Source organism: Numida meleagris, chromosome 10, assembly GCF_002078875.1.
Source record: "Numida meleagris isolate 19003 breed g44 Domestic line chromosome 10, NumMel1.0, whole genome shotgun sequence".
Taxonomy (NCBI): domain Eukaryota; kingdom Metazoa; phylum Chordata; class Aves; order Galliformes; family Numididae; genus Numida; species Numida meleagris.
Window position 1 is genome coordinate 7,140,445 of NC_034418.1, and position 21,171 is coordinate 7,161,615.

General features: G+C 35.3%; 1 protein-coding gene across 1 annotated transcript in view; it reads left to right on the forward strand.

Annotated features, from left to right (window-relative positions):
• The window catches only part of ITFG1 (integrin alpha FG-GAP repeat containing 1), a 75,252-nt gene that overhangs the window by 42,774 nt on the left and 11,307 nt on the right, over window positions 1-21,171 (forward strand). Inside the window, exons 10-14 of the mRNA XM_021408309.1 lie at window positions 904-1,076; window positions 8,033-8,183; window positions 8,673-8,781; window positions 11,945-11,988; window positions 13,902-13,980. Of these exons, the coding sequence (XP_021263984.1) occupies window positions 904-1,076; window positions 8,033-8,183; window positions 8,673-8,781; window positions 11,945-11,988; window positions 13,902-13,980 (556 nt within the window). The remainder of the gene's footprint in view (window positions 1-903; window positions 1,077-8,032; window positions 8,184-8,672; window positions 8,782-11,944; window positions 11,989-13,901; window positions 13,981-21,171) is intronic.

Sequence of the window (21,171 nt, forward strand, 5' to 3'; positions counted from 1 at the left end):
TTGTGCAGGCAGAAATGCATTATATGCATGTCTAGTAGATCTGTTCCAGGCTTCTAAGCTGTCTGTGATAACAAGAAAGAGTGAAACTTACTGGACATTTTAAATAATTTTGGGGGCTTCTCTAATGTGTATGTGGTTGTATGAAATCACAAGAGACCAGTCCAAGTGATGCACACAATTGCCATGTGGCTGGAATGTTGCTGTTTGCGGGATTGTGTAGTGAGTTTCTCCACAGCAGGAAACAATGCTGTCAGGAATCTCATTCTGGTTCCTGAAATAGCTAAATTAGGGCTTGGGTGAGGCACATTAAAGATGCTGTTAAGTGCTGTTGACATTGCTGATAGTGATCCTTTAGGATGGTACGCTTCTGTTCTTTTGAAGACATTATCAGTTAGTTGACATAGAAAATTACTTCTGCCTTTAAAAATGGCACTGAATTTTTCAGTAGAATTGAAATGTTAACTCTTGTACTTCAGTTTCTTACCAATTTGTGAAATTACTTTGATTTTAATTAAGATAGATTCCTATTTAGCGCCTGTCTAGCCCTTTGTGGTAAGTATCTGCAGATACATCCTGTTTCTTGTCATGGAGAAATTATATTCTGCATTTCCTTTGTACTTTCACAGATGTAATGAGGGTACAGTCCTCCTCCAAGTCTGTGGGTTTGTGTGTGTGTGTGTTCTGGAATTACCAAGTACATAGAAAAGACTTCGTATTACATTTTTCATATGGTGTTAGAGTTAGGAAATAATCATTATTTTCTCTTGAAAATGTGTAAAGAGTCCTTTACTTCAGAGTCCTGACTCAGCACAGAATTGTCAGTTGTTTTAAATAGAATTAGGTATTTTTCATAAATGAAATGGATTTTCTTACCTATCTGTTCTTCTTTAATTTCTTTTACAGTGGATTCCAGTCTTGCAGGACTTCAGAAATAAAGACACACTTTGGGGCTTTGTGAAAAATCAAACTGACAAAACTACATCAGAAGTTTCATTTCCAATGACCCTTCATATTGGAGATTACAATATGGATGGCTACCCAGATGCCCTTGCTATACTAAAGAACACATCTGGAAGGTAAAGACCATTATATGGATGCTCAATCGTCAGTCATACAAATTATTAATTTTAGTGCATCTTGTTCATTTTATCAAGTGAACAGCATCTCTGATCTCTGCCCAGGGCAGTATGAAGTGCCATTTTAGGCTTTCCTCCCTGATCACAGGAGCTGTATCTCCTAGTCCTTTCCCAAACCATCTTCTGTAAAAGAACACTTGCAGTGTTAACTAGTAGCACCAGTCTGCTGAGAGTTCAGGGAAACCCATTCCATGTCATATCCCATTTTGTGTCCACTGAATGGTGACTGCTGAAATACGTGATAGTGTGCTTTGCCCCTTCTGAGATCCTGGTGTTTTAGATGCATCTAATCATTTTCTGGTCATTTTATATTATCCAAATTCAACTGAAATAGAATCATGTTGTTTTGTTGTTTCTTTTTTCCCAAGAAAAATTGCTAGTCATCTGTATAATGGCATTTTCTTTTCTCATGGTGTGCTGTGATGCACAATTGGCAAGCTTTTCTTAGTGCTAAATAATGAATTCGGTTTGGTGATACATGTAATATTTAATACAGAATCTTGTGTGCAAAGACTCCTTGCCATTAATTCACTCCAGGTATGGATGTTCACAATATTTTAGCCTATATATCAAAGGCAGACTACAAGTACTAGTTTCTTCAGCTTAATTTTTCTTTTGTTTTGAATTCTTCTCTTCTTGCCTTGCATTTTTTTTTCTATTTTCTGTATCAAACTTTATCCAAATTTTCTCTTTTCTGTGAAGTAAGCTTGTTTTTCCCCCCCTCTGGGTGCCTCCAAAACAGTTATTTCATTTAAACTTTACTACTGAAATGTACCATGATAAAATCGCTTTTTCCCTGATGAATACATGGTTATTGGATTCCTTGCTATGTGAATGCCACGTACACTTTTTTATTTTCCTGATTTCATCTTGCTTTCAGGATGTTTAGTGAGGCTACTTTGTGGATTTTTCATTACCTTTCCTTGTTGTTGATAGTTTTCTTTGCTCCTTCTTATTTGTTTGGATGTTTCATATACTTTTGGTCATCAGAAGGAAATGGCAGTACCTTTCAGCACTGCTGCAGTTCAATTTGATTAGCTGAAATCTCTTAAATTTTTTTGAGCTGTTTTGTATATGGATTCCTTTTAAGGAATGCCAAGCAACCAGTTGTTCAAAGATGAAATGTTCTGTTTTTTAAAAGGTTATCTAGTGTTACATACGCTTAAGTGATCAGAATGTAATGGATCGATACAATAGCTGGGATTCATCTAGTACTTAGTGGATCATCATCACTCATGATCGTAGCTGAGGCAATAAAATTACATTGTGCTCATGTAGGATGTTTTTGGAAATAAGTTTGGCTTTTTTTGACTTTGAGATTCCCGATTTATATATTAGAAAGGGAAATTTCTATTAGTAGCAAGGAGTCTATATTTGTTTCAAGACACAGTAGAAATTTTTTTTATTATTTTTTTGAGGGTGAAGTGTATGAGGATGAGGACCATTTCTGATTCCATTTTTCAAACTTCAGTTTATTAATGTTTGCTGTCAAAATCTGGCTACATCTCTTTAGTCACTGAAATTAATCAAAACCTGTTAGGCAGGTCACAGCCAGAAAATGTGTGCTGTCAGTGGAATATATACCACAGTGTTTTAAATCTTAGATGGAAGGGAAATAAAAGCTTCTAACATTCCCTATTAAATTTGTCAGTGTAACCATTCTGCTTTTTTCTTCATTGTTTGCCTTCCAGCCCTTTGTCTTGCTACAGTCTGCTGTTACGGCAGGTGTGGTGATCCAAGCTGGGAGAGTATTGTACATCGAGGAGTTAGTGATCCGCATAACAGTTGACCTGAGTTACAAGCATGCCTGTGCAGTTCTGCACGTATCACTTGGCTGCAGAACAAACCTAGCAGCTCGCAGAGAAGCCTGTAGGCAGCTCCCACTTGGCACCTGGTGGTGATGCTGCTGGCGTGTCCTTGTCTTTACCTTGAAGTGACATGTTTTTATGTGAACATCTTTTTGCTTGACAGTAGAAATGATGAATAGAATTGTTTACTTTTCAGAAAAATCTAAAAGAGCTCTAGAGACCACAATGCCGGTGAACCTCACTCCTGATAGGATACGCACTGTATGCTGTGCCCTGTCCTTCGCTCTGTCTGGTACTGCACAATTTGTGTTCTCCAGCACCTGAAGAGCTCTAAGATTATCTATGCTACTCACTTTTTCATTCTCATGTCATCTCCTCTCAAAGGTATTTTAATCAGTACTGTATGAAGTCTTAATATCCACTGGGATCTATGATGAATACTTGCACTACTGCATTACAGGGAAAATCAAATCTGTCATGGGTGTATTTATTACCTAGCTGTGTGTGTTTTATGAGAGTTGGGTGCAGGTTCATAGTTTGAATTCATACTCAGAAACAAAAATAACTGAGAAGCTCACTTCAGTGCTTAGAAGTGTATATAGATGGAATTTAGATTCTTAAGTCAGAATTAATTCAGATCCTCCAGTGGTTGCCTAAACATGAGTGACTCACTGACATTTCTGTGTTTGAGTTCTTTACGTACTGACACTTGCCTAAAACTGAAGAGCTGTGTGCTTGTATTCTGCCTACACAATGTTGTGATTCAGACACAAAGCAGTGAGCAACAGAGCTCTGCCACTACTTCTGAGCCTTAAGATAACTAGTACAGCAGCTCTTCTGTTTTGGTTTTTCTTGGTTTTTGTTGTTGTTATTGTTGTTTTTCAAATGTGCCAGAGAAGCTGGTGATGCTGTTACTGCCCAGAATCTACACAGACAAAGTTAAACCACTCAGACCCTGAATGTCAGATTTTTTTCTCCATAGCCTTGCTTAGTTGGGATTTTGCATCTTCTTTTCAGCATCACTGAATAATGACTGTAAAAAGTCTAGACAGCAAACTAGAACCAAGGTTTTTCCCTTTCCTCTGAAATACTGGGGCATCTGAACTGCAAAAGGTGGTTCTTTTTTTTTGTTTTTACTTAAGGTGCATAAATCTTGTGTTTTGGGCTGCACTGAGTGTGTATCATAATGGTTAAGATATTTCAAAAGGATTTTAAGATATAGAGTTCAGAGGCGGAGGGAAGCAAGTTACTTTATTGTTTAATATTATTGGGAGCCTCTCTTCTCTGGCAAGCTTATACTTAGGACAGTGTAGTAATACGTAAAATGTTTACGTCGTTCATAAATAATTATTCCTATAAAAGCCCAGGATGTTGCCTGTCTTACTGCAATGAATTACTGTGCTACACTTGTCATTATTTTCCTTGCTTTTGAAGTTACTTATTCAGTTGGGTGTGTCTTAAAAGTTATTTTGAAACTTGACTTCAAAGTTGAATGACACGTTATTATGCATAAGGGCTGAGAGTACTGGCAGGTGATTTGACAGGCTGCGCAAAGTAAGGTTCAGAGAGCTGCAGAAATCTGGGAAAAAAATAACTAAGGAATAAACTGCTTGTTAACACTGTATATTCCCAATATTCATAGAAAAGTAATGAAAACATTTTCAGTACCAGTTATCAAATGTCACTTTCACAGTACTATAAAGTCATTGTTTCTGAGAAACACAAGCGAGTGCTTCCTTTTAAAATGTGTAACGGGGTCATAGAGTAGAGAGAGTTAAATGTGTGGGAGTTAAATTAAAAGTTCCTCTTAAATCAGAACAAGTTAAAATGGAAACCTTATTTAATTGATTTTAAACACTTCTGAATCAAGCTGTTTATTTCTTTCTCTGAAGCCTTTCATACTACATCTACAGATCTAATTTCTGTGATTGATTACTGTGATTAAATGATAAAGCAATTTTGTAAACTCTTGACCTCAATCTGTGCCGTAGTTTAGGAAGCCTAGCTTCTAGTCGCTGTCTAACTGAAGGAAATTAAAAGAGGCAAACAGCATTGTATTCATCTGAAAATACACTGATACACGATGACTGAAGAATATCATTAAAATAAATAATTTTTATTATAATTGTGGAAAGTACTTTCAGATCAATTCTTTTAAATCCCTGCAAAACGCTGAAATAAAAACATCTAATGTAGTTAGGAATAACTTCAGCTTGCTGACCGTCCTGGTGAGTAAGTTAAGAAAATGATTAATAGCTTCAAATATTGATAGAGCTGCCATAAGACCACAGTGTTTCATCTCCTGCTGTATCCTGTATTTTCAATAAAGGCATGTAATGTTCTTTTGACTTGAGTGAAAACCTCCACATTAGAATTCCAGTCCACAGATTTCTCTTTCGGCTACATACGTGAATTTTTCTTCCTTCTAGTTATGACTATATTGGAATTTGTGTGTGTGTAGAATATCAATAAGTATTTTATCAGTAGTTACTCACTGGTTCATCTCTATTTGCTTTCTCATCTAAATGCATTCATTTTTTCACTTGTTGGTTTTAAATGTGTAATGTTGAAAGTGTAAGTACTGCTTATAAACCTATTAGTGCCTATCTTTCATTCTGGCACATAATTAGATGAAACAATTTTTTACTTAATCATTTGTTTCCGATTTGTTTTCCACTATTAGATACTAATAATTGGCATCTTAAATTGCAAACGTGTAATCTAAGGAATCTTTTTTTTTTTTTAGTGAGGCTTTCATTCAAGGGGAATGTTTTCAGTGGTAAAATAGATACTGTATTTCCAAGTATACCATTACTTTATCACAGACTTTGGTGATAAATAGTAGTAAAGATGGAGATATGGAGCTAGTAAAAAACTGAATACAGACAGTTGAATGAAAAACTTAGAGTATAATACACGTCTATAAAGTTTTCCAGACACTCGTGCACAGTTTAAAATCAATGTGTATATATATTGATTCTTTGCATGAGTCTACTTGTAAGGACTCTAATTAAACTAGATCATCTTTTCCTAAATCGTTTGTTTTATTGCCTGTCAGAAGCAAGGCTGGATAAAGAACTTGTTTAAAATATAGTATTTATGAGCTAGCCTATAGTTAAGCGATTTTTAAAAAAATAGATTTTTTTTCCTTATTGCTTGTCTTTGTGTTTCTTTTCGATATAGAAGGCTGAGGGAAATTGGCGTTTCCCTTCTAAATGACGCTTTGATTTATATCTTCCCTTATTCTCCCAATGCATATGGTGTTACGTTATTGTTTGTGATGTTTTCAAAGTCATTGAATACACATTACCAAGGAAAGGGAAATAAAAAATACTCCTACAGTGAATAAGCTTGTCTATCCATTCAAAAGGCTCATCGTTTAGACTCGAACAATATTCTGTATTTAGAGTGTAATGCCAGCTTTTCATCTTTGTCTTTTAAATAGCATGTAACAATTTCTAGCTGTTTGAAAAATGAGAATTGAAAGAAAGCATCTTTTTAAAAGTTTCCTCCAAATGTATTTTTTTTAAAGAATGTCAAGATGATGAAAAAGAGAAATTGAAACAATTTGCTTAGCTCGAGTTGTCACCTTACTTTTATAGTTGGTTAATTTGACATGATACTGATACACTACATAAAATGAATGTTAGCGTTTAATTTCAAGTTGTGGTTATGAGTTCTCAGATTCAGGTAATACAAAGTCTTAAATATTGTAGATCGCCTAATTTGATTTTTGGCTGAACATTAATTCTTTGTACTTGCGCTTTTAATAGTGAAATTACAAGAAGTCAGTTGTTCATATTAAGGCTCAGTCAAATTCAGGCATAGGGCAGAAAAATAGAGACCTGCTTTTTTTCTCAGAAGTTCAAGAAACGTGATTATAATGTTTTGAGGAAAGTATTTTAATAACCCATTTTATTTTTGATGCATCTTACAGTGAACAAAATCCTACTTTTCTGACAGTGCGGGTTTTAAAATACTAACTTGATACTGTGCAAAGAAACTGTTAGTTACTTCAGTGTCAGAAGTATTTTTTCACAGGGTAAATGTTTTGCCCTCCTCTAACTCTGAAATGGAAGGAGCAGAAATGTGAATATTGTGAGTTACGATTCTTCTTATTAGCAAATATTCCACAGAAATAAAGAAAACCAAAAACTTTCATAAGGAGAAATGCTAAAGTTGCTTCTGTTTGTGACTGCATCCTGGTGGCTTTGGATGCTGCTAAGATATGGAAAAACACCTTCTTGTCACCCTCTGCAATGGCATTATGTTCAAGGTCATAGTGAAGAAGTGCTTTTGATTATTGCCCTTGGCTCTAACATGCATAGCTAGCCTTGCAGAATGCTGCCTGCTTCATCTCCTGGCTCTCCCTTCAGAGACAGAGGAAGAAACTTCATCTGTTCCCAGTGCCGGATCCCTGTGGGCTTCCAGGGTATTAGCCGAGACATGCCAAGTAATCAGATCCACAGCTGGTCAAGTCCTGAAGGTTTTCACTATTCCAGTGAGAGTGGTGATCTCACAGTATCAGAGACTGAGTACACGCTGTTAGGCATCAGAGTGCATGTATGAAGCATGTGCCACTCATCTGTGTCTCCCAGTGACCAGTTGATGTGTATTAGATGACTTCTTCAAAAGGGAGATTCTTTGCTATACTACACCTGGTAATATGATCTGTTTCTGTCAGTATTACAGCCTTTCTTATCATAAAATAATGCAAAAAGCACTGATACATTTTAAGGAGTACCTAAGCTCAAAGAGCATGGGGAGGGATAAAGGAAAACAGTAGATAGGTACTCTTGTACTTGACTCAGAGTAAAGTAAGAATAGCAAAGTTATTCCTGCTGTTTCAGAGCTATTTATTTAGCATATTCAGTAGTTTCAATCAGGCGTGACGTAATGGTTTTAATTCTGCCTGTAAAGTGAACACGAATGCTTATGGAGTTTAAAATGTCTGCTAGCTTTGTGAGTGATTTTTTTATTTTAATCTTTTAAATATGTATTTCAGTTGGGTTCAAAATTACAAAGGTATTGTAATTAATTTATTATTTTATAGGAAATGAATTGTTTTATATATATAATGTCTTTCAGCAATCAACAAGCATTTTTACTAGAAAATGTCCCATGCAATAATGCGAGCTGCAAGAGTGCACGTCGTATGTTTAAAGTTTTTTGGGAGCTCTCTGATCTAAATCAAATCAAAGATGCAGTCGTAGCAACCTTCTTTGATATCTACGAAGACGTAAGTTCAACTCTTTACTACAGCAAACAGTGTCACTCCATCTGTGTTGCTGTATATGTCTTTGTGCCGTTGTTAGACTGCTTTGTATAAACATTGGCTTTAGAGCACGTGGGAGGCAGTGCTTTCAGTCTCGGATATTTCTGCACACTCTTGAAATGCTCCCTGGAAGATGAGCAGGTAGCAGCAGCCCATTCACTGGCCAAAAGTTTGCTGGCCTTCCATTTGCTCTGTTTCAGCTGCCCTCTTCAGTGCATGGAAGACACAAACGACGTGTATTATCCTTGTTATCTGTGGATGGAGTGCTCTGTCTAATGTTGCCATAGATTAATATGATACAAAATATTTTAAAATTGGTAGTGGAAATGTAAACTTTGCTGCATCCTTTTTTTTTTTTCTTTTCCTCTAAGGAATTTTATTTGCTGAATTTAGATGCTATCTAGAGTAAATCAGCATTCTCATTTCTAATTCAAACTTTTTTTTCACCTCTAGGGAATCTTGGATATCATTGTAGTAAGCAAGGGCCACTCCAGTGAAGATTTTGTTATCCATACATTAAAAAACAACTTTGAAGCAGATGCCTATTTTGTTAAAGTTATTGGTAAGTTATTACCATATAATCAGGTCAAAATCAGATTTTGAGGGGAACGTGAATATTTGATCCTTTGTATATGATAACATTATGGTAATGCAGTATGCATGGAAGTACTAGAAAAGAAAAAATGCAGCATGGAAAATATTAGAGTCTGCAGAAACAGATTGCAGAATCTATACTTGGATAACTCATTTTTGTTTGGTTTCAAAGGTTGGTTTTTTTCCTAGTTTTATTTTAGAGAATTTCCAAGCAATTCTGTCCACTATTTTCAGCACTTTCATTGTTCTAATATCACTTTAACTGTTTGTAATGCCAATTTTGACCACACTGTCCTTCAAGTAATTAAGTGTTCATTATCTCTGAGTGTGTGCTTTTACTTAGAAAGCAGGTCGTATTTCGTTTATTACCTAGAGGCAGTCTAAATCCTTCCTTTCATTTGGAGCTTTGGTTCTCCACTTGTGCATCTTAGCAAAATTCTAAAGACAGATACTAAATCTTTAAAAAGATCTTCTGGCTTTCAAAGGAAAACTAATTATGAAATGTCTAAAATTATAATCTGCAGGGAAACTGAGTTATTCATACTAAAAGAGAAATGTAAGGAAATTCATGTCTTCAATCCATGATGATATATAACCACAGGGGAACAAATGTGTCCATGCAGGTTATGACAGAAGTTAGCAAACTTAGAACAACAAAGAGTAAATAGTAAGAGTAATTTGCTAAACAGCAGCTTGTGGAGTACTAGTACAAATTCCTGGAGAAGCTGCAGAGTTTCCAACATTAGAGGCTTATACAACTAGATTAAATAAACTACTTAGTATATCTGGTTTTGAGAGAAAGGGCCAGACTTGGCTGAACTCAAGGGCTCCCTTTTGTGAATCTTTTTACTGTACCTTCACTTATCTCCTAATGTAACATATTGCTGTCACTGTAAAAGTGACATCAATCTACGCATATCTATTCTTCAACTTAGACTTTAATGTCTCATGATATTTAAAATTTAGAGGAAGATCAGCTTATTAGTCACTAACCTGAGAAGAATGTAATTATGCTTATAATGCCATAATAATACAGAAGAGAACTGTAAGACATTACAGAAGTACTGACTTGAAGGGAACTGCTTGCTTTGTCCACAGTTACTATCTTTTTATCTTGCCTATTTTCAGAATTTAGGCAAGAAACAATAACCAAATGGACTTATTTTCATTTGTGCCTTGAGTGGTTGCAGTGTTTTCTTTCCAGCAAGGACTTCTGTCTCTTGGCCATGCCACTGTCATATCAAGTATAATTTACTGGTTTTTCTACTCCCCTGTCCTTTGGAAATGATGACGAATCTAGGGCAAAATGAACTGGTTTCATTTCAGTGATCTTCTGCATGGAGAGTATATCTTGTGTATTCTGCATGATCTATTCTGAGAGTATGTTTCCCTGTCAGAGTCAGTTTGTGTTTTCAGCCTAAAAGTATTACGTGGCATAAAATATATCTTATCATAACAATTTAGGATGACAGATAGCATGGCAAGGGTATGTGAATTAATTAAAGTCTTGGTTTAAAAGGCTAGTGTTAGATTATGATATTTGTAATTGAGAGTAATTAGGTTTTCAAATTGCATGCCCTGCCATGTTCTTCCAGACTGCAAAGGTGTTGAGCTTTGAGCTCATTGCTTGGCTGTCTTCCTTGATTTCTGCGGAGGGATAAAAGGTGAGGTTGTAAGTGAGCTCATAAGGGGAAAACTGAACAAGAAAAATAGGAGGTTCACTGTGGAGAGATTGCATTTCCCTTCGTGTTATTTAAATATACATAATGATTCTGAAGCATGCATTCTGCATGCTGTAAGATAAACAGAACTGCATCCACTACTAGGGGCTGATTAATGTGTTACTTACTCCGTAATTGGGGCTTTATTTTCATCATATTAGACTACAATGATTTCTCATGCTGATGGAAGTCATACTCTTTTTAAATTATACTGAGTATGGGTAGTGTAATAAACACAAGCGTGCAGAAAACCTTCTAGAAAAATCTTCCACTCCACAAAGCTATATTAGGAAGACAATTGTGTGATATTTTGAATGGGTAATAGAAAAATTTTCAGCATCCATGTTTACGTATATCTTAAAAAAAAGTTTGCTTTGATTTTTAGCACTGTACTCAGGTACGCTCATTTTTTTTGTAGAAGCCCCAAAAAATTGAAATTAGAGTAGCTTGAAAACATTTCTGCTGTGATACAGGAGAGAGTATTTATAATAAAACAGGTTTTATGCCCATTGGTGTATCACTAAATGCACTTTGTTCACTTATTTGGTATATGGACAATGAAAGTAGTTTTGATGTCAGATGAACTTGGTCAGATTATTTGTTCCCTCAGTGAAATTGAACAGCAAATTGCAGTGTGCTGTTTTGCATCAAAATAGGAAGAGATGGTTTCACTTGAACATGCATCTTTGTCTAACATACAAAATAAATGTGTAGATTGTCGTCTATTATTAGATACAGACATCATCTTCAAATTGTACTTTGCCACACCTTCACCTTAATTGTCTAGACTTTCTTACTGACTCTATAGATAGATAACAGATTTTTCTGTATTTGGATGATTAAAAATGTTAAGTCACAAAAAAAAAACTTTATTAAGAAGCATTATGCACATCTGCTTATAATACTTTTGAATAACAGAATAAACAGGTAATGGGATTTTTGTTTATTAGACCTTCTATGAGTTGCTTTGAATCAAGTTTTAAAGCTGTCACCTGTACACAGGGAAAAGCCTTTACTTTCCTCTTTAGCAGTTAAAGCAGTAAAGATGAATTTCTGACAAGTATTTTTTAAAAGGTTAGAAGTAAAGGGTAATTAATAAAATGTACAGTCTACTGCATTTTAACATGTTTTAAATCGGATTGTTTTTCAACTGACAAATGTTTCTTTTGGAAGCAGGCTAACCAGTGAGGTATGAGAAAACATTGATTAGCTGATTAATTTCTGCAAAGTAATATACCTCAAGCAAATAAGAATTCTTTTTGTGTATAAGTCATAATGGGTAAGATCTATTTTCTTTATGTATCTTAATGGATACATGATATCTGTTAGTATATTAATACATTTTTGAGGTTGTGCTTGTAAGATGGCTTGTTAATAGAAATACTGTAAGCTTACTTTTTGTTCTTGCAGTTCTCAGTGGCCTCTGTTCTAATGACTGTCCTCGGAAAATAACAGTAAGTGTAATTATGCTTTTGCATTACTAGTTAGTTTTTAAATAAGCTGGGGCCTAATTATGCTGACAGTTGTTCACATACGTAACTAAGACAATTACTGACTGGAAGAATGTGTGATCCAAATGTTGACTGGCCAAGTTGTGCGTGTTTGAGACTACTGTCTTTCTCCAGTTGTCTCAGATTAAATCCATTGACTGATTCTGCAGTGAGCTTTGTTATGCAGCATCACAGGGGCTGGGTTATGTTCGGTACAAGAAAAACTTGTGTAATACAGCTGGATGACCAATCTATGAAGTATGCCAAGAGTAGTTCAGGGCAGTCATAAAGGCCAGGCAAAACACTGTGGGACAAATTCAGCCATGGGCTGCCAGGTAGCAACTTCTGGGCTAAAATCAGGTACACAGGTACAAGGAAGGAAAGGAGGAAGGGGAAAGAAATGTACTTGGTTTTGACGGTTCTGCAGATTAGCTACATGTAGATGTGTTAATTCTATTTGAAATCTTTTATCATCTCCAGAGACCCTGCAAACCACCCATGGAACTTTCAATTAGCAAACTGCAATATTCACAGTGAAAGGCCTAGAAGGGGAACTCAGGAATCAAAGTTAGCTTTTGCAATTCAGCTCTGCAAAAATGTGAACTTGAAATATAGTTTGAAAATTAAAATAACCTACTTCAAAGGAAACCAACTTTTTCTTCAAGCCTTTTTTAAGACATCAGGTTAATTTCTGCTACAAAATAGTAAGAGTTTTTTGGTGGTATTATGAAGAGAAGGTTTAGAAAGCAGATGTTCTACAGATGTTGATGAACACTTGATTGCCAAGATCATTGAAATACTATTGCCTTCACTGTAAAAAAACATACCTAACAGTTATGTGAGAATACAACTACTTGGCCAAAATAATAATAATAATGCACATTTTAACATCAAATAAGGTTCATCTTTCATAGTTTTGCATTAACATCATCTTTTCTGTCTCCTTATGCCTCACTCTAGCCAATTACTGTTTTCCAAGATTTGATACTGTCTTTCATCATCATTATTTATTCTTATGGCTTACAACTTACTATTTTTTGAGGCATGATGCAAAACATTCATCGTCTCTTCTTCAGTGTTCTTTCTGTCACTCATCTGAAAGGTCTTTTTACTGAAGTGGATGTCATAATATCAGCTTGAATTCACTGAAGAGAAAAAGAAGGAAAAAAAAGACCTTTATTTAAAATCTTTTCTTGTAGCTGTTCCCTGTCCCTCCTACCTTAACAGATAATTTCCCCCCCACGTAAGCTCATCCTGTTCTCACACAGGTACATGACACGGTTCATCACTCAATAATCCACAACTCCCTTTGATTTTCCTTCCTTTTTTACCCCCCATAACTGTACTTTGATGTTTAAGCACATCGTCTTTCTCCAAATAATTTAAAATAGAATATTGGTTCTTGAAAATTAATTGTTCGACTATTTTAATTAAATAAAGCGTTGCTGAATAATGATAATAATTTTGAATTTATATAGTATTTTTAGATTGAGAAAATCCATCAGGATGGAGCATTCTCAGAAAATCTTAAATGAGTGCTGGTTTTTTTTCAGAACATGCAGTTACAACTTGAGGTTTTAGATTATTAATATACTTAGAGCTCTGTAGGAAACGTTAAACCTTTTGCCATAGGACTGAATAGTATTGCTTTCTTCATGAGAAACTGAGTAGTACTTAGACAACTGATGAGCCTTATTTTGAAAATGAATTTCCACATATTGCTATGGGCAAAGTAATAGCAAGACTTCAAAATTATCCATATCCTAAAGAAATCATTAATCTATAAAAGTTTGTCTTTGCTTTAGTATTTTTATTAGTAGAGTTTTGTCTGTTCCTAAAATTTTGCCCGCTTCTCTTCCCTTCCTTCTCACTTTTAGCCTTTTGGTGTTAATCAGCCTGGTCCTTACATCATGTACACAACTGTTGACGCAAATGGATACCTGAAAAATGGGTCAGGTAAGATAATTTCACAAGAGTAGACACTGCTAAATAATAGCAATAATCTGAGGAAAGAGATGTGGATATTTTGGATCCTAAATCAGTGATAATGCTCTCACCCTGAACATTGTGCTCAGAACTGTTTATTCTACCCTAGGAAAAATAGAGAAATAACATGACCTGAAATGTGTACCAGATAGCTGCAAAAACATATTCGAATACTCTGTAGTACTTCTGTACTCATAATGCTTAAAGTTGGGCTTTAAACTATAAGCCTACATTTTTGTTCAAGCTGGTAATTACTGCCAATATGAAAATTCTGAGTATTTTTTTTCTAATTGTACAAATTCATTTTAACAAACTAATTATTCTGCCAGTTTTGCTCTCCGCTTCATTGCTCTGAAAGGTTTCTTTATAAGCTAAATCTAAGAGCTCACTTATTTAGTTAGAATCACTTAGAACCCCACAGTAAATCTAGAGATTTGTAGTTAATCTAAGAGATAGTGTATCAGGCCCATGCCCTTAGGCAGCCAGTTCTGGTGGGTAGCAACTAGCATATCTCATTATTGGCAGTTAGCAAGATGACGGCTGGCAAACTTCGTCAGAGCCAAGTCACTGTACAGCCTATCTTGTTAACCATACAAAAAAACACTGGCAAAGGTCCGCACAAGATCTCTCTCCTTATCCTTTAAAAGTCTAGATTCTTGTGGATGTGAAACTTACAAAAAACCAAAAAGACAGCATAATTAAGTACTCCCAAATAACTTGAATACACTAGCCTACTGAAGCTAATTGTAATTGAAGAATACATGCCACAAATAAAACTACCAGTTCTGTAAAATTCAACAGCTAGTTAGAAAAAAAAAATTCCACATGAGAAAAAGACTTTACATAGAGATCAACAGTTATTCAGTCTGGTTTTGTCCTCAGGCTGGCCATGTGGTCAACACACAGTTGGAATTAGCTGTAGCCTGAAATGTTCTTGCCCAAGCAGTAACAAAGGAGCACAGCAGGGGGAAAAAAAAAAAAAGCTTAGCGTACTGTGGAGAAGTTATGAGGAAACAGAAGATAAGGCTCAAAAATGTTGCACGTGCCAGATAGCAAGTAGGCCTGCTTGTAGAGAGGTGCGGGATTCATCACCATGTAAATCCAGACATGTTTTGTTTCACACTTTGTCCTGGTTTTGAAGGCAATTTAATTCAGGACAGTTTTTTAGAGACTGCTACTGTGTTGTTCATATTACTTTAATGCTCACTGGTGTGCCTTTTCTGCTCTGTACTTCTTAATGGCTGGGTGTCTTGGGTTTTGAGCTATTTTGCTCCCATGTTGCGTATTGACTGTAGACTTGAGTTTGTGAACAAATACTGGTAAGAATACTAAGAACGAATGCTAAGAATACTACTAAGAACACTGCTGAAGATGAGCAATATTATTGTACCCCTTTTTTAAAAGACTTAAGTGCTTGTTTTTCAAAAGAGCAAAAGTGTAAGCAGCTTGAAAATATCTTCATATCTTAATAAAAGCTCTTTCTTTCATGAATTTGTGTAATAAAAATTTGAGTTCACTAATCTTTCTGCTGTTATCTAAGCTACTTGCAGTTGATTGCTGCACCTCTATTCTTCAGGGCTGTCTTCTGAGAATATGGATATCAGGTATCAGATAAAGCTCCTTTGTGACAGCTGTTGTTAGAGCTGCTGGAAATTACTGTAATTTCTGGATTACAAAATTTCTTTCCAGCCTGCCACTAGAAGTTAGTTTGGTGCATTCTTTGAATGAACGTGCATCTAAATGAAGAGGTCAGTGAGTTTAAGGAAGCACGATGTATTTATTCCTTCAGGCTCACTGGTACTTACTGTGGACCCGCCTAAATTTGGTACCCCTGTTTAATGAAAAAACAGCTTCATAATCCCTTCGGCCATGTACGTTTTGAATAGATACCTATGCCCAATCGTGTTATCAAAAGTACTGATTAAGTAACAAGAAAAAAAGACTTCTTTGTATAAATGGAGAAATGCATTAGTGATTAGTGACACCATCAAACTGATCTTTTTTTCATTAGCGAAGTGCTATAAAATGACTATAAATCAAATAAACTACAACACAACCTCTGAGATCTAATTATACTCATCTAGATGCAACCCTCATGTAGTCAGAGCAGTTTTTCACTGTTTATTGGTGCGTAACTCTATATCAGACTTACAAGTCTGATATTTAAAGTGAAGTCATACTATACATTTATAAGACTGCATCTAACAGCAGTAGAAATCTGTATGATCCAGTTCTTTTAGACACTTTATATTTGGGATACCATATATTGTAACTCTAGAGGATTGGAGGTCGGCAGACCTGTACGGTTTATGATATGCTGCTTTTTAAAAAAACTTAATTTTTATAAATTGACGTAGTCTTAATCAGAAGATGAAAAATAATGCATTTGTGGTGTCTGAAGTTCCAAATGTCTATTAAAAGCTTAATTCACAGCAATATAAGCTGATTTGAAACTTACCTTGAGGAAATAGAGAATTACAAGTTTAGATGGGATTGGTTTGTGTGCACTCATTACTTAAGCAATCTTATAATGTAACCCAGTGGCAAAATAAAGGTGTTCCAACTACTGACCTCTGTGTCATGGAAGAATGCCAGTAACTTAGAAATTCCCTATATCTGTGCAGGAATAAAGCTAACTTAAAATTTGGCCCTATTTTATGTATCATTTTCTTAAACTTGGGGAGTTGGGGATGTTGGTTGTTTTTGTTTGTTTTCTGGATCTCTTGAAAGGAAAGTAAGTAGTTTCTTTAAAAAAACATTGTCCTAAGGTTGGGTAGTTCTTTTCACGATGGTTACTTTTAGGAATGCAAAGTTCAATTTACTTACAATTTACTATGGGAAATATCTATCAAATATGATTTCATACTGCTATAGTACCATTAATCTTCACTACTACCATATTTGCAATAATAGAAACCTAACAGAGCCCAATCATGATGAATTTCCTTTTCTGTTTTGACATTATGAAAAAACAGTAACGAGTTCCAATGCATTGGGTGACCCTCACAGTAATGCTGCAGGGAACTTTGTAATACTCTTTGATCAGTTTCTCAACTGTAATGTGTTAATAGATTTTTTCGAGTCTGTATAATTCCTTCAAGTGCTTCTCAAAGTCACATTTTCCAAACCTATTATATTAAGTTTTTAGCTAAACTTTCTTCTTTCTCAAGTCCTACTTGTAAAATTCAGTAAATGTCTTCCTAACTGGAATTATTGGCCTACAGGTTATTATCTTGAAATGCATTGTCTATTACAGCCAAATCGTATTCTATTTGACTTCCAAGAAAAACCTCAAGCAAGGCTTTCATGTGTATTGGCTGACAGTACCAAACCCAGATGGCATTTTTGGGCCATGTATAAACCTTCAAAACATCTTTTCCACATTAAGCTTTGAAAGCATGGCATCTATATACCATTTTAAAACTAATTTTTGTCAATTTATTTCCATTTTTTATATAATATCATGGAACAATCCATATCCAAATCTTTTAATTTTGTGAAAGCAATAATGAGAGAATCTTATAGTTTATAATTACATTTTTTATATAATCTCTTTCTGAAATAGTAACGTGTCTAACAGTGTTGTTCTTTTTCTAATGAACATTCTATATTCAGTTTATGTTTTCCTGTCAGCTGATGCTATTTGCTGTCTTTACCAGAAGTCCTACCAGAGGAACAGTTATTGGTTGGACCATTTGAAACCAAACTAATCCATTCTCCTTAAGTTATGCTTCCATCGCTGGGCTAAAGTAAATCACAGAATACGTGACAGAATGTTCACCATTCTATTTCTGATGTTCTTAATTCTGCAGGTCTTTAGTTGTGAAATACAGTATCTTTCATGTATGCAGTATTCATGCAAACAGAGTAACAAGGCACATACGGCTGTCCTTATCAAATTCATTATAAACTTCTTTGATCTGCCAAGTCTTAACTACAGCAAATTTGCATAATTGAGAGTCTTTTTTAAAACGTTGTTAGAATTATTTTCTCTACTGTTAACATTCCAGTATGTTGTTAAAAGATAGCAGAATAATAATTAGTGTGCATTCAGGGCTTTTTACTTCTACACTCCTCAATTTGCCTGTAATCTTACAACAAGAAATATTGTTAAATTAACTAAAAGGAATAGCAATTGCCAAAATGAGCATCAGTATTGGGTCTTACATCTTCCACTAACATCTCCACAGACCTTTCCTCTCTGAGAGAGAATTCAAGTGCAACAGCTTTTACATTGAATGCATTTTATGATCAGATCAGGTTCTGGTGTAAATCTGGGAGAAGCAGGTAAACTAATTTCAGCCATGCACTCTGATCCTGCAACTTGCCTTCTCCCTGTTTTTTTCTCTTGGAGCTTTTATTTTTTCAGGAGTTTCAGCTCCACATCTGCATTTCCAGGTTTTTATTGGCTTCTAAGGATTTTCTAATATTTTTCGGAGAGAGTTTTTCAGCTGAATCCTTCAATCAACAGTACCTGGCATAAACTAGAGTACAATGGCTGAACTTGAGCATAGAGTAAATTAAAGCTGTTCTTGTGGCATGGTGGAGATACATGAGCTGAATTTAATAAAGATAGCAAATGCAAGCCTGCAAGCCTAGTTTATTTTTCATTTATTTTAGGCTTCAGCATCCTAAAAAATAGCATTTGTGATAATGAATTAGCATTCTTACTCTATGGTTTTGAATATGTTTGTTTAAAGACTGATACCAGTTAGATAAGGCCAGTATCACTGCAGATTATGTCTATACTGCCCTATTTATTAACAGTTCTGACCATGGCTAAGCTGCATTACTTCTCAAATAACGATCCTTTGTGTTTTCTTGAAAGGAGTACCTACTTGATAAGTTTGATTCCGTTTATTTTATTATCAGTAACATCAACTGGTTTTCTTAGAATTAATATCCTTGTAGACTCAGAATAACATAAATAGGAACAGATACTTTAATATAGAGTAGCTGGTTAATTTACTGAAGTATTTTCAGAATCTGCACAAGGACAATTTCATGTTGTAGCATCAGCGCAAGAGAAGCATTCTAAATCTGTTATTAGACAGTTGCAAAGGCTGAAGAAGTTAAATTGCTGAATAGCCCTGTAGAAACATTATACCATGAACACCAAGCTACCTTTAGCTATCACCGTCTTTTTATTTGGTTTTCTCTCTGCTCCCTCTCCCCTTTTCACTACAATCCATTTTTTGTCTTCCTGCTTTCTTTCTCCCTCTTCCATGGAACATCTGAGCCCTCAAATACCTTCACTTTCTCTCCTTTGTAGGCGAGATGCCTTGAAGCCTGTCTGTGTGCTGCTTTGCACTGACAGATAGGACTGGCAGCTCTGCAATTCCATAACCTGAGCAGGACTGGCTGACTCCTTGGCACGCTGACTAGGCAGACAGCTGAGGGAAAATACAGCTCTCTGTAGATATTTTTGTGATAAGGGCACCTCTGGCAGAGAGGGCCTGTTAGAAAAAGCTTTTTGAGATGTTTTTTGATGTATGTACCAATTACATACTAAACAGGACTGGAGCATCAAGTTGATATATATTTATGTGTTTTGTCTGCAGCTTCTGATATGGACTTCTTAATTTTCTCTCTCAAAGTAGATCTGTATTGGATTTTATAGTTAGTATGGGTTATTGTTGCAGCCTGTGTCTACCAAAAATTTTACAACTGTTGGTCAGGAGCCACAGAACAGTAAATTATTTGTGTTTACTCAAAGGTGAGTATCCATGACTATCCATAATATTATGCTGTGAACACCTTCATTGGATTGCTTGTATGGATCGAGTCATAATTTGCTTTAGCTGTATGGCTGAAGTTCTGAGGACTGATAAATACTGCATTTCATTTTAAAGCTTTGGTTTTGTTTTAAGCTTTCCGTGATACAAGGACCATTCACATGCTGATAAGTCCTGCCCTTCTGGCTTTTGGAAATCTGTTTACTCTTAGTTGTTGCATTGTGTTCTCATGTGTGTTCACCTCGCGGTCCAATTTAGTTAAACAGCATGTGTAGCAGTTTTAATAGTAATGAATTACAGTGTAAACATTGAAGAATATCCCAGATAAAAGCAAACAAAGCTTGATTTCAGTAGACGCTTGACAGTGCAGAATTCATTATGTAGAATTCTAGTATATAATAGGAAGATGTTATAGATGGAAGAAGCTTGAGTCATTTAATAATTGAATATCTGAATTCTGTTAAGAGATTTTCTGGTTGCTACAGGTGGAGATGAGGTATGTTTTTCTATCTAACTTCTTTTTGTATAGAAGCCTTTCTTGAACTCTTAATATTGCATGCAAAATTACCAAACTTTAAATATAAGGCATTATAAATAAGACAACTTTACCCTGTGCAAAGGGTTTGAATATCAATAATATGATCATATAATTTTTGCTTTTCTTAAAGGGTTGGTTATTCTAGTTTTACTCTGTAATTTTCTGGTGTCAAGTTGTAATTAATGAAAACATGTTCCAATATAATTGCATCAGCTTTGGTGCTTGGGCTGTCAGAAGTATTGTGGATGTCAGCAGCACCTAAGGCATCTAAGTTGCAAATACACACATTCAATCCGCTTCCATATTTTTTTCTGGAACTCCAGGAAAAAATATTGTAGGAAAAGGCGAGAGGTGAAGTTGTGCTGTGTTCATCTAGAATTTCCTTAGCAAACACCCAAGTCACAAGAGGGAAATATCCTCAGTGCTTCAGAAACTCAGGTTGCCATTCTGCATACTAATAACCAAAAAAAGGATCTCTTACTCCACTATATTTTCCTTTGTTATCTCATCAGTAGGCTACAACTCCAAAGGCAGTAATAAGGGAACTAAAGTAAAGCTTTCAATGAGAGCTGAGGAAATTCAATTTTCCAACTCTCTGAAAGATTTCCAGCCTTTTTAGTTTTTGGTGACTGTCAGATAAGATGTTTTCTACAATAAATTGTGGTTTTTTTTACCAGAAAAGCCACCTAAATTGTTAACAGGTAAAAAGAATGTATGTCTAAAACTAAACAACTCTTTGTTACATTTTTGTAGGATCAGGGGTTGGGAGTGGGGGTTGGGATTTTTTTTTGACAAGTTAATACATACTTCACAAATACTACTTATAGTATTCACAGTTACTATTTATATACATACATATATACATACACATATATACATACAGCTTTT